The 14,835-nt window shown below is 39.3% G+C and overlaps 1 protein-coding gene across 8 annotated transcripts in view; it reads left to right on the top strand.

Annotated features, from left to right (window-relative positions):
* Positions 1-14,835, top strand: part of LOC124375844 (NLR family CARD domain-containing protein 3-like) — a 63,122-nt gene that overhangs the window by 21,134 nt on the left and 27,153 nt on the right. For all 8 annotated transcript variants that reach the window (XM_046834520.1, XM_046834515.1, XM_046834517.1 and 5 more), the window contains 6 exons: positions 58-231; positions 5,931-6,104; positions 7,840-8,013; positions 10,828-11,001; positions 13,504-13,677; positions 14,104-14,277. In XM_046834520.1, the coding sequence (XP_046690476.1) occupies positions 58-231; positions 5,931-6,104; positions 7,840-8,013; positions 10,828-11,001; positions 13,504-13,677; positions 14,104-14,277 (1,044 nt within the window). The remainder of the gene's footprint in view (positions 1-57; positions 232-5,930; positions 6,105-7,839; positions 8,014-10,827; positions 11,002-13,503; positions 13,678-14,103; positions 14,278-14,835) is intronic.

The following is a 14,835-nucleotide window of genomic DNA, read 5'->3' as shown; positions in this document are numbered from 1 at the left end:
TAATAGCATATTTTATTCATATTTCAACATGTTCTTGATGTTTTTCTTTTTTTGTAGGTTTAATAACTATTACCTAAATGAAAAAAGTTGTGCAGCTTTGGCCCAAGTGCTCAGCTCTGAATCCTCCATACTAAAAGAACTCTATCTATCAGAGAGTAAACTCAAAAACTCTGGAGTGAAGTGTCTCTCAGAGGGACTGGGGAATCCTCACTGTAAACTGGAGACACTGAGGTAAGATCATCTTTCTGAGTGTTACGTGACCTGCTCCTCAATAAGACACATTCTGTAGTTTCACTGCTGTACAAGGTCAGACAGGAGCCTTCGTGGACTATGATGTTTGTGGATGATATTGTGATTAGTGGTAAGATTAGTGAGCAGGTTGAGAAGATCCTGGAGAGGTGGAGGTACACGCTGGAGAGAAGGGGAATGAAAGTCAGTAGGAGTAAGACAGAGAACATGTGTGTGAATGAGAGGGAGGGCAGTGGAGGGGTGCGGTTGCAGGGTGGAGTGGGTGGAGAAGAGTGATAGCAGGAGTATTTGTGATAGAAGAAGTATCTGTGAGAGTGAAAGGGAAAGTTTATAGGACTGTGGTGAGACCTGAGATGTTGTATGGATTAGAGACAGTGGCATTGAGTAAAAGACAGGAGGTGGAGCTGGAGGTAGCAGAGCTGAAGATGTTGAGATGTTCGTTGGGAGTGATGAGAATGGACAGGATTTGAAATGAGTTTATTAGAGGGACAGCACATGTAGGACGTTTTGGAGACCAGGTAAGGGAGAAGAATGCTGAGGATGGAGGCACCAGGAAGGAGGAAAAGAGGAAGGCCAAGGAGGAGGTTCATGGATGTGGGGAGGGAAGACATGCAGGTAGTTGGTGTGAAAGAGGCAGATGTAGAGGACAGGGGAGTATGGAGACGGATAATCCGCTGTGACGATTTACTTTGACCAAACAAATATATAAATGTCCAGATATTCCGATTTATTTCCACTGAGAAATCCTCCCTTACCATGAAGAATGCACTCTTTACACATACTCAGCATCCGGACAGTTTATTTCTCCAAACATTCAGCTGAAATACTTTGCTTTGCCTCCTGTGAAATTTATCAGAGGTGTTCGTCACTAGTTGAAGATTCCCTTCTGATCTTGTGATCCAGTTAATCCGAGAGCAGATCAGTAGGATTGAGGTGCGGTGACTGGGCAGGTGGTTCTATGATAGATATCACTCCAGACGTCTGTCTGCTCACTAAATAACACTTACAGAGTTCGAATGTACACTTCAACTCATTGTCTTGTAGTACGGTGAAGTCGCTTCCAATGAGCCGCAATCCAGACGGATCTCTGTGCTTTCTCTGCCCCACCCTGATTCAAGGTTTGGCTTTTCTGGCTGCTCCTGTATACTATCTTCGGACTCTGTAATTTCTTCACTTCTGCGTTCATAAGTTTTCCGACAGCCGGAATATTCTAATAATATTGTTTATAAGTTTTCGGACATTCAGGATTATTCTCTGCTTGCTGCACTCATTAAAAACTATATTGTCTGTCTGCATCCTGCATTTTGCTTCATCCAGTCCCATCACTCAGTATTTTATTTGCCTTTTACTGATTTTGTTGCATACTGTAGAAGCAAATGCAACATTCATGTGTCTTAGAAACAAAAAATACTAGATGTTTCCACATTTTTGACAGGCATGGTAAATGATGTTACATAGAATACCTCACAAAACTGAATACACCCCTCACATTTCAGCAGCCATTTTAGTATCTTCTCAAGAAACAATACTATAGAAATGAAACTTGGGTATATTTTAGAATAGTCAATATGCAGCTTGTATATCAGTACAGATTTACTGTCCCCTAAAATTAACTCAACATACAGCCATTAATAGCTGGCAACAAGTTGGTAATATCTAAAAAGCTGGCAACAAAAGTGAGTACACCCTCAGTGATAACAGCTGTACGTGGTGTAAACATGCAAATCAACATGTCCTCTTCATCATGTTAATGTTTTTGTCTGCTCAACACGACCATGCAAATTTGTGTATCTTGTATGAGAGCAGTAAAAATTTGGTGCTTTGAGTCCAATTCTCTCATACTGACCACTGGATGTTCAACATCTCACCTCATGGTAAAGAGTCTCTGAGGATTTGAGAATTAAAATTGTTGATCTCCACAAAGATGCCAAGGCAATAAGAAGATCAGTATCACCTGAAACAGTTACAGTACAGTGGTCAGGGTCATACAGAGGTTTTCCAAGACGGGTTCCGCTCGGAACAGACCTCGCAAGGGTCCATCAAAGAAATCGAGTCCTTATGCTGTGTGTCAGGTGCAGAAACTGCTTCAAAAAACAGACGCATGAGTGCTGCAGCATTGCTTTACAGGTTAGAAGGTCCACTCGTCAGTGCTCAGACCGTACACCACACACTGTAACAAGTCAGTTTCCAGGTCGTCGTCCCAGAAGAAGCCTCTTCTGAAGCTGCTCATAAGAAAGCCTGCAAAAAGTTTGCTGAAGACAACCTGTCCAAGAGCATGAATTACTGGATCTATGTCCTGTGGTCTGATGATACCAAGATAAACTTGTTTGGCTCGGATGGAGTCCAGCATGTGTGGTGACGCCCTAGTGAGGAGCACCAAGAGAATTGTGCCTTGCCTACAGTCAAGCATGGTGGTGGCAGCATCATGGTCTGGGTGCTGCTGTCGTTTAGTGAGGGAGACATGAATTTTAACCTGTATTGTGACAATCTGAAACAGAACATGATGCCCTCCCTTCAGAAACTGGGCTGAACAGCAGTTTTCCAACATCCCCAAACTGTCAGGGATTGGCTGGAGGGACACAAGTGCCGGATGCAAATCAAGAGCTTAAGATAAGAGTCTTTAATAAACATAAACTGGGGAGTAACCAAGTGCCAGGTGAATAGTTTCAGAGAAACTATTCACTGTTCTTGGCATCCGAGAACAGTGCAGATCCCAACACACAGTTCCAAAACAAAACCCCCAACAAGTTCAAAAACATAGTCAAATAATCCAAACATGACGCATAAAAAGCCAGGCCAAACACAGCGCCAAAACAGTCTGGACAGAGCTTCACCAATCTGTGAAAGATTTTGTCTACAATTTGTGGAACAGTTTCAGAATAATGTTCAAAACAATTGAATATCTTAACATTTACAGTACATAATATCATCAAGAGTTTTAAAGAAATCGCTATGAATAAGGGACAAGGATGGTCGTAATCTTCAGGTCCTTAGGCAGCACTGCATTTAATCACTGCACAGGTTCATTAACACCTCCAGATATCATTGTGAATACAGTTTGCATGTCATCCACAAATGCAGGTTAAATCTCTATCTGGGCCAAAGCTCATTTAATCTGGCTTGTTTTCAGTGGTCAGATCGAAAGCCGCATCTCTGACAGTATGGAGTGCATTAGTGCCTGTGGAATGAGCAGCTTGCACATTTTAAAAGGCTCCTTCAATGCTGAATGCTATATACAGGTTGTAGAGCAAAAAATGCTTCCATTCAGAAAACGTCCTTAGCAGAGAAGGCTTTGCATATTTGAGCAAGACAATAACTGCATACTGCATCTATTACAATAGCATGACTCTGTAGTAGGAGAGTCCGGGTGCTGAACTGACCTGCCTGCAGTCTAGACCTTTCACCATTTTAAAACATTTGGCGCATCATGAAACAAAAAATACAACAAAGGAATCCCAGAACTGTTGAGCAACTAAAATCCTGTATCAGACACATAGGGGACAACATTTCTCTCCCAAAACTTCAGCAACTGGTCTCAGTTCCCAATGTACAGACACAAGACGTGATGCTACACAGTGCTAAACATGGCCCCGTCACAACTTTGGTATTTTTGTTTGCTTGATTGTGAACAGAATATAGATTTATAAGATTTGCAAATCATTGCATTCTGTTTTTATTCACCTTCTGCAACTTTTTTGGAACTAGGGTTGTATATTTAGCTTTATTTTTAGATTTGTATTTGCCAATTGTATTTAATATTTACCTTTAATATTTACAAGAACCATAAAACTATTAATTAAAGAGTCACTACCTAAACGTATCGGAATGAGCTAAAGATCAAATCAGATAAGATAAGATAAGATAAGATAAGATAAGATAAGATATACGTTTACTCGTCCCACAGTGAGGAAATTTCTGTGTTACAGCAGTAAAGAAAAATGTGCAAATATAAAGCAGAGACATAGAATAAATATATACATACAACAATATAGTAGTTACACTTTCAAACCACTTGCACTAGGTCATATTGCACAGTTTAAAATTGTTATTGCACGAAAGTTTTAGTTGCACAGTTTAAAAAACAGTAATAAACAGGTGTATTTTGGTGACTGGTTTACTGGGAGCAGGTCTGATTTTAACGTTGAATAGCAGCAGGGAGAAAAGACCTTCTGTATTGCTCCTTCAGACACGTAGAATTTAACAGTGTGTCACTGAAGGAGCTGCTCAGAGATTAAGCTGTTTCATACAGGGAGTGAGAGTCGTTCTTCATCAATGATAATAGTTTAGCTACCATCCTCCTTTCTCCCACCTCCTGCACAGTGTTCAGGGAAATCCCCAGGACTAAGCTGACCTTTCAGTTTAACTTGTCCAGTCTCTTCCTGTCTGCAGTAGAGATGCTGCTGCACAAGCAGGCCACTCCATAGAAGATTGCTGAGGCCACCACTGAGTCAAAAAAGGTCTACAGTGGCTCTCCCTGTACAGACCTTAGTCTCCTCAGCAAAAATAGTCTGCTCTGTCCTTTCTTGTTAATTGCATCTCTGTTATCTGTCCATTTTGCTGTTCAGATGAACACCAAGGTATTTATAAGAGTCCACTCTCTTAAATGTCCTTTTCCTGAATGATCACTGGTGATAGTAAAGAGTGTTTGAGCCTATGGAAATCCACCAGCAGTTCTTTGGTTTTCCCCAAATTTATCTGGAGGCAGCTCCATTGGCACCAGTCCACAAAGTCTCTCATTCCTCTGTACTCCCTGTCATCATCATCTGCGAAGAAGAACAGAGCCAGGACCGTTCCCTGCGGGGCTCCAGTGTTGCAGACATGTCAGACTCACAGTCACGAGTCCTTGCATGCTGTTGTTGGTTTATGAGGTAATCCAGTATTTAGCTACAGTGGATAGATGATGGTCCAGCTTCATGTACACTAGCTTATCCCTCAGAAGTGCAGGTTGAATGGTGTTAAAAGCAGTAGAGAAGTAAAAAAAAAGATGACTTGCTCTGCTCCCAGCCTTTGCCAGGTGTGAAAAAGCCCTATTAGGGAGGAAGATGACAGCTTCTACCACCCCTATGCCTGACAGGTAGGCAAACTAAATTGGATCCATTGATGGGCTCACCAGAGTTTGGAGATGTCTTCATTAGATGTGAGGTCAGTGCTACTAGTCCGTAGTCCCCAAAGTGTTTTGGGCGAGACGTCTTTGGTACAGGTACCACACAGGATGTCTTCCACCGCTGTGACACTTTCCCCAGCTTCAGGCTCAGACCAAACACATACAACAGTATACCACAAAGCTGGTCACCACAGGTTTTAAGCAGCATGGAGCTGATTCTGTCTGGGCCACTACAGCTGATCCCTGGTGTAAACAATAGGACCATGGCTGTGAACAGAGTTTACAGACACAACTGTGAACAAAGTCCAAAAAAGTAGAAAAAGCAGAACAAACAAAGCAACTTTGATTTCCATACTGCAGCTTACATTTACACACACATACATGTGAAAATACAAACACTAAGTGCCAGAAAATTACAAAGATATGTAAAGAATTATAATAAAAAGGGTTAAAACCTAAATAGGATCTGCTGCAACAGGCTGCCACTCTGGCAGTGCCATCTTACATCAGATGTTCAAATGTTCAAAAAAATCAGGAAAAAAAATAATGTTTAATGTTTTACTTTTAATGCCCCAAGGTTGTGTGGTTGTGGTGTGTCAGATGAAGGCTGTGCTGCACTGAATTCAGCTTTGATTTCAAACCCCTCACACCTGAGAGAACTGGATCTGTCTAGGAATAACATCAGAGACTCAGGAGTAAAGTGTCTCTCTGCTGTACTAGAGAATCCTTACCATAAACTCAAGACACTGAGGTAAGATCATCTCTGTGAGAGTCACATCACCTTCAACTCAGTAAGACACATTCTCTAATAGTTTCAGTGCACAGTGATTGGTCTGATTCCTAATGACCTAATCACAATATTAGTTGTTTTCTGCATGTTTCAGATCTTTGAATTGTTTATAGTTGGAAATAGTTGGGGTTCCTGAGGAGAAAAGTAGTTATTTGTATTGTAACCATTGTTTATCATGATGTAAAAAAAATGAAAGTTCTCTCTCTCTCTCTCTCTCTCTCTTTTCATCAAACACATACACAAGACCAGCTAACTGTTTTCACAGGGTCAGCACTGTCACATATTCCACAAATGATGACTATATTTGGTTTGTCTGAAGACAAAAAATTTATAGACTGACACACAGTCGTATCATGCATGCTCAGATATACCATCTCAAACATCTTCTTTCGGCTTCTCCTGTTAGTGGTCTCCACAGCGGATCATCCATCTTCATACCCCCCTGTCCTCTACATCTGCCTCTTTCAAACCAACTACCTGCATGTCTTCCCTCATCACATCCATGAACCTCCTCTTTGGTCTTCCTCTTTTACTCCTTCCTGGTGTCTCCATCCTCTGCATTCTTCTACCGATATATACCTCAAGTCCCCAACCATCTCAATCTAGCCTCTCTCCTTGTCTCCAAAACATCCTACATTTAGGAAAAAAGCACAAAATATGTTGTTTAAAATAATTATGCAGAATGCACAGAATGCAAATTTCAACAGGTTGTCATGAATTTAAAGCCCAAGTCTGTCATATATGGTGCATGGACAGAACATTGTTCGTACAATTAACACAATTTAAAGCAATTAAAATGTACAATTTATGTTACATATTAATAATATTAGCCCTTCTTTGATATGACTTTAACAACTTTCTTATCAATTTAACTAGTTTATAGCCTATTTTTCTTATGAGGATGCTAGTATTGTTAGTGTGTGAGGGGTGTGTGGTGTCGTCCACAATGCTGTTGGCTTTGCAGATAGAGATAGAAAGACTCTAATGATAGATAGATAGATAGATAGATAGATAGATAGATAGATAGATAGATAGATAGATAGATAGATAGATAGATAGATAGATAGATAGATCTTTCTATCTAGTGGGCTCAGAATATACATATAAGTCCACGATAAGCTCTTTAGTCTTTGTGGTGTTGAGGGTCAGGTTGTTGATGGCACACTATGCTGTCAGGCTTCAGATCTCTTCTCTGTAGGCTGATTCGTTATTGTTGCTGATCTGACCGACCGTTATTTGCATCTTGATGTAGATGTTGGAGTTATGCAGAGGAGTACAGTCGTGGGTGAACAGGGAGTAGAATAGTGGGCTCAGAATATAGCCCTGTGGGATGCCAGTGTTCAAAGGCGTCTTCTCCTCCTTTGGCCAACAGTAGCCCAATTTCCACTGGTACCCTGTTACTAACAATAGCTGTGGCAGTCGTTGCTAACCATGTTGGTTACCACATTGGTTGCCATGTTTTATGCTGGATGCCCTTCCTAATGCAAACTATATTCATTATCTGGATTTACCTTGTCTTAGGAACAGCAATAAGCTTGTACTATTCTTATGGCTCTGTTACACGGTCTGAAACAATAGTTAGAGTTTGTTATGTATTGCTTTTATATAATTCCTATCTAAAATGCTGTAAAAGATCCTGATGAACTGATCTGTGTATTCTGAACTGAGAGAGTGAAGGGTGTGTCGTCTTTTTCAGGTTGTGTGATTGTGAGATCTCAGATGAAGGTTGTGCTGCTCTGACTTCAGCTCTGAAATCAAACCCCTCATACCTGAGAGAACTGGATCTGTCATGGAATAATATCAAAAACTCGGGAGTGAAGTGTCTCTCTGCTGTACTGGAGAATCCTCACTGTAAGCTGGAAACATTGAGGTAAGATCATCATCATCCCTGAGAGTTGCATTACCTGCTCTTCTCAGCGTCTTTAACTCTACCACCTCCAGCTTTATCTCCTGTGTTTTACTCAGTGCCACTGTCTGTAAAGTCAAGTCAAGTCAAGTCAAGTTTATTTCTATATAGACTTTTCACAACAGACATTGTCTCAAAGCAGCTTTACAGAAATCAACAGTGAAGGTGAATAGTGTGCATTTATCCCTGATGAGCAGCCGTGGCTTTTGCATGGCAAAGGAAAAACTCCCTTAGATGTTATGAGGAAGAAACCTTGAGAGGAACCAGACTCAAAAGGGGAACCCATCCTCATTTGGGTGACATCAAGAGTGTGATCATAAAATGTTTTAACAATTTAGTAAACCATACAGCATCGCAGGTCTCACCACAGTTTTATAAACTTCAATCCTCAACTTTATTAAGCTGGTGTCTCTCATCTGGTACTACTGAAACATACAATTATGTATCCTAGGCTTAGTGGAAGCTAATAGCATGTTTATGAATAATTGAACATGGAGATAGCATAGGGAAAGATAAATAGCAATGGGCCTTAAACAGAATTTTGCAAAGCAACAATTTTAATAAGTGTTGAAAAGTCACTAAAGTGGAACCCCGTTGTACGACCATAATTCGTTTTTGAAAATTGCTCGTAGGTCCATTTGCTCGTACGTTCGAACTGATTTTCCTCATAAGAATGAATGTAAAAGTGATTTAATCCGTTCCGAGATCTCATTCGATCACTTATTTCTGCACTTAAAAAGTAATTGTAGCCTATTTTAACAAACAAATACACCGCAAATTACCGTAATGTAAACATAATTTAACACTGACTGTCAGGGAGCTCCCTGATTCTTCTCCAGTGCGTGCCCCCCCTGCACGGAGCTGCTTTCCGGCTTACTAATCACACACCTGACTCTCGTTTAGCACTCATCACCCAACCATATATAAACCCCTCATTCACCCTCACTTGCTGTCCGTTATTATCAATGGTTTGGCTGTACATGTCACGATTTTCCCGTGCTTGTGGTCAGCGGCGCGCTTCTCCTACGCGCTCCTTTGGATATTACACAGACTGCTTCTCATCCAGTTCTGGACTAGTGGACCGCGCTCCCACCGCCCACCTCTGGATTACTTCCCAGTTACTGCGAGTACGCGTTTTTGCAAAATAAACTTTGTTTGCTTTGACTTCGACTTCCACCTCTGTTTCTCGCATAACACTGACTCATGTGGTAGTGGTTGATTGCGAGTGTGAGATGCACATCACGCTCGTAACCTCCTCGGTTTCCATGGTATTTCTATTTACTTTCGTTTTCACAGCACAATCACTGATTTACTTGGGAGACATTTTTCAAGATTTCTAGTGAAATAAAAATATAAAACAAAAAAAAAGTTAAGTTTTTGCTGCACTGAACAACGAGAGCGACCGAGTGATACTTCATCAACTAAGCGACTGATGCGACCCTCTGCCCGAAAACGGGGAACCGGCAGCGTGGGTTTGCTCGTGCCTTCGAAATTCGCTCGTGAAACAGGGTAAAATTTTGCGAGCAAGTTTGGTCGTATCTCCGTTTGCTCATACTATAGGTTGCTCGTACAACGGGGTTTTACTGTATTCACATCTACAAACTAATAACATTTAGCCAAATAAGACCTGAGACAAGAAACAGCCATTTCTTCAAAATGATCTGGTCTATGCAGAATAAAATGGTTAAAATGTCAAAAGCTGCAGTAAGGTCAAGTAGCTTACAAATCGGGCAAGGAGAAACGACCATGATGGGTAGAGGCTAGTAGCAGGTTATTTATCACTTTAACCAGTGCTGTCTCTGTGCTATGACTGACATATTTAATTTTATTCCTATGTTGATTTGAGATAATGGGGTGTTTGATTTTGGCCTATAGTTGGAAAACTGACACAGGTCAGTTTTATAATTAGGGGGTAGATTCGATTAAAAGATTTTTTTAAATAACTGGGGCTAAGAGGAAAAAAAACTGGGGCTAAGGGTAAAATTGCTTATTTTTAAAGGATGTTTTATTGCTTTTGGAATTACTGATTTAAAAAAATTATTTTAGGTGAGTTATTTTGATCAGGATTAAGAAATGTATAAAATTTCTTTGGTCTTTTGGAAATCATCACTGCTACATGTTGATGGTTTGCATGTTGCCGTAGTGATCCTGTTAATTTTTCTACAGTATTAAATAAGTTAATTTTGCATTATTATTGTTATTTTCTGTTAGTTGGGGTAAAGAGATACAGTGACCTAGCAGCACAAAGAGCATTTTATAACTCTCCTTAAATGCTTTTTAAAATGCTACCAATTTAGTTTGACACCATTTGAATTTTAATTTATGAGGGGTCTGCCTGGTTCAAGGTCCATGGATGTGGTGATAGTTTTTGTTTTCTGACTAATATAAGCTACATTATCTAGAGTGTAGTGTGATGTTCACTGTAGGCATTCAGTAGCCTGATAAAATTTTGTGGTGTCAAAAGTTGCTCCAGTCATAGTCCATAACTGTGCAGTAGCTGATATGAATGTACATTTAACGCTGGGTTTAATTTATATCAAGCTGGACCCAAAAGGATTAGATTAATTTAATTAAAACATATTAATTTGTTTTGATCCATGTTTTTGTTAAACATAGAAAATAAAGATTTCTGATCAGTAACATTTATAATAAGTATTTAAAAAATTAGACTTAATATTTAACTTATTAACATTAAGTATAATAGCATAATATATTACATATTACTTAATCTATATATTCTTTTTCTCACTTCCTCTCTCTGTGATTGTCTTTCTGCAGGTTGTGTGATTGTGGTGTATCAGATGAAGGTTGTGCTGTTCTGGCTTCAGCTCTGAGATCAAACCCCTCACATCTGAGAGATCTAAAACTGTCCTGGAATTACCTCAGAGGCTCAGGAGTGAAGTGTCTCTCTGCTCTACTAGAGAATCCTCACTGTAAACTGGAGATACTGAGGTAAGATCATCTCTCTGAGAGTCGCATCACCTGCTTCTCACTCCTTAGTCATGACATTAAAAACACTCAGAATTACATTCTCTCGCAGCTTTCCCATTAATAAGGGAAACTAAAAATTATCTTTGAAATAGTGAGGATTCTAAAGACAGAGTAATGTATTCTTTTGTACTGCAGTCATTATTCATCATGTGGTGACAAGTTTAATCTTGTAACTTTATGTTCTCACACGCACACACGCTCTTGCACAAATCATTCTATTAATAGATCAGTGTGCTGAGAGTCACATTCGAGTTTTTTCACATAAACTGAGGTGATTAAGTGAAGAGTCTTGTGATAAAAATGATAATAGGAACATTATAATTATAATAAATCAGTACTTTCAATACTTTTACATATATACTTTTTACTGAAGGCAAAAACTTTACTTTTATTCAAGTGAAAGTTCGAAGGGACACTTTTACTTTTACTGGAGTCACATTTTACTGAATGGATCTACTTTAACTCAAGTAACATTTAATCACATAGTTTGTGCCTACGGTTTCCTAGACTGTTAAATATCAGTCAGACAGGCCCCTGGGGAGCTGGGAAGATCCTGCCAGATACGGTTTTTAGTATGAATGAAACACCACAAGGGATTGTCTTGTCTCGATTTCTTTTCAGAGTGTACAACTCAGACTTCCAGTATAAATTTGTATCATGCCATCTGTAGAGGTTTTCTAATGATTTTGCAGTGATAGGGTTTATTGCAGATTGGCAGAAATCGAGGTACAGGAAACTGGTAGCTTACAGTACTTTGCAGAGTGTTACTCCAGGATTCACCTGTTCCTGTCAGAGAATGCAGGTGAGTGGAGACTGGACCCAAATGCAGGATGCAAATGGAGTATGAAGAGAACAGTCTTTAATAAATAAACAGGCAGGGGGAAAAACACAGGCCGAAAGAAGACAGGTCATAAAAATGAGCAACCAATGAGGGCAAAGGCCAAAACAAAGTCAAATAAAACAGTTCAAAGTCCATGTGCCAATAGACAGAGCAATGCAGGAAAGCAAAATCCAAGAACCAGCAAACAGAACAATAAAGGGCAGAGCAGAAGCACAAAAACAAAACAGTCCTGAGGTCAACCAAAACAGGGCAGGAACATTACTGGCCAGGCCAGGGACTTGAGACGGATCGGCACTGGGTAGTAGAACACCTTAGAGGTCGGAAAAAGGCCAGATGAAGCATGGAGTGAGCCTCCAGGTGGCTGCCCCTAGCACAGAGGCTTTCTGGCCGATGTGATGAGGCGGAGCAATGCCCCCTGCGGTGGTCTGAGGCAGAGCGACGCCCTCTGTCCGTGAGCCCGGAAGATACTGACAATTCCTTAATATAAACAAAACCTAACAGATGGTGATAAAGTTTAGAAGGACAAGAACTGTGACCAAGACCATAAACATCATAGGTAATGAGGTTGTAATTGTTAAGAATTATAAGTTCTTGTGTGTTCACTTGAAAAAATAATTGACTAGAGGACTAACACTTAAGGTGTTGTACAAAAAGGGGAGGAGCAGGGTCTTTTATTTGAGGAAGGTCAGAAGCCAATAAGATGCCAATAGGATCAATAAACTCATTTGCAATTATGAAACTATCATTAACACACCTGGATAAGTATTATTTAGTGAGAAGTCACTTAACAAACTGCTTTCATCATTTACTATCCATCCTACTTCCTTCATGACATACTACAAGGACAAGAAAGAAGAAAACTATTTTTTTTAACACAGACTAATTCAAAACTTTTGCTATGAAAGACTATCTGAAAAATTAGTCTTACCTTTTATCATAGCGCTATATAGCAGCTTCTATTACTGTTTGTAATAAATATATTGTATATATATGCACTGTAATTTTATTTTAATTTACATTTTTAATTATTTATATATATATATATATATATATATATATATATATATATATATATATATATAATTTATTTATTTATTTATTTTTTAATAATTGGAAAGTGAAAGCATTTAGGAACAGTACCAATTCATTTATGGAACAGAAAACCACATAAAGCCACTGAACAGGGTCACTGAGTGCTAAGGTGCATGATGCCTAAAAGTTGCCAACGCTCTGCCAGTTTCATAGCTAAAGAGATTTAAACTTCCACTGACATTACCATACACAAAACTGTATGGTGGGAGCTTCATGGTTTCCATAGTAGCTAACTCATATTAGCAAGTACAATGGCAAGCATCACATAGAGTGGAGTAAAGCACAAAACAACTGGACTGTGACAAATCTGTATGTCTACATATAGTCCCATTGGTAACAGAAATATTTAGACTGACAAACATATATACATATATTAAACCTCAATAAATAGATTTTATTTTTATATTTGCTCTCATATACAGTAGGTTATGGCTAAGATTCTCTATTTCATAGTGATTAAAGACTGCAGTGACTGAACAAAAAGTTCTGTTGGACTCTGTTGAACTGAGTTTGTCAATGTCTTTCTGCAGGTTGGATCATTGTGGTGTCTCAGATGAAGACTGTGCTGCTCTGAGTTTAGCACTAAGGTCAAACCCCTTTCACCTAAAAGAGCTGGATTTGTCTTGGAATACCATCAGAGGTGCAGGAGTGAAGTGTCTCTCTGCTGCACTGAAGAATCCTCACTGTAAACTAGAGACACTTAGGTAAGATGCGTCACCTTGTTAGACTGAAGATGTCCTAGTAAAAAATTACTCAGCAAATTTACAGTAAAGAGGATCCACATGTTACTTCTTGATGACCCTGCTGACCTTTAGATAGTTATAGAACAAAGTGTGTCAAATCAAGTTCAGAATAGAGTGTTTAGTTTGAGTAAACAGGTTGGGAAATTCAGTGCTGGTTGTTAATAGGCCTCAGTTTATTGCAACAAGCAACAGCTGTATGATAACACGTTAGTTAACATCCTGGAAGTTGAAAAAAACCTATGTTAAAACTGCATTTTGAGAAAACCAGAACTTATTACTTTGCACTACAGTTTCTGTAAAAAATAAATAAATAAATAAATAAATAATAAAGCAAAAATCTGTGTCCTGAATTAACAGTTTGAAGAGTTTGTTATTGTCTTTCTACAGGTTGTGTAATTCTGATGTCATAAATGAAGGCTGTGCTGCTTTGACTTCAGCTCTGAGATCAAACCCCTCACACCTGAGAGAACTGAATCTGTCTGGAAATAAGTTCAAAGACTCAGAAGTGAAGTCTCTTTTTGCTGTACTGGAAATTTCTCACTGTAAATTGCAGATTCTGAGGTAAGATTATCTCTATGAGAATCATACTGTATGACCTGGCCAGGTCATACAGTCATGTGAACAGTTAATATATAAGAGACTTTCACTCACTCTCACATCTCTCAGTTCTGACTTTTTATATCTGACTATAATCAGCATTTAATTTACCCAATGATTGTTTTGAATCATTAAATGGATAACAGAATTTTGGAGTTAAGGCCATAAACTACTTCCTCCTACAACCGTTCACAGACCTGTCTCAGGTGTTTCTATTGTGGTCAGTCTGGCCATTTTATTAAGAAGTGTTCTGTCCTTTACCAGATCAATTCAAATACAGGTATCCTCGTCTCTTAGTTCCAGCAAGCATAAAGCAACTTAGATCACTCTGAATCTTTAACAAGCTGGACCTGTACAGTACATACAATCTGATGTACATTCAGATAGGGGGATAAACAGAAACAGATCTGAGGAAGGGTACAGAGAATTTCTGCAGCATTGAAGGTCATAATGAGTACAGTGGCCTTCATCATCTGTAAATAGACAAAGTTTGGAACCACTTTTTGGAGAGAGGGGAACCTT

Source organism: Silurus meridionalis, chromosome 22 (genome assembly GCF_014805685.1).
Source record: "Silurus meridionalis isolate SWU-2019-XX chromosome 22, ASM1480568v1, whole genome shotgun sequence".
NCBI classification, from domain to species: domain Eukaryota; kingdom Metazoa; phylum Chordata; class Actinopteri; order Siluriformes; family Siluridae; genus Silurus; species Silurus meridionalis.
This window is presented reverse-complemented; position numbering and strand designations above follow the sequence as displayed.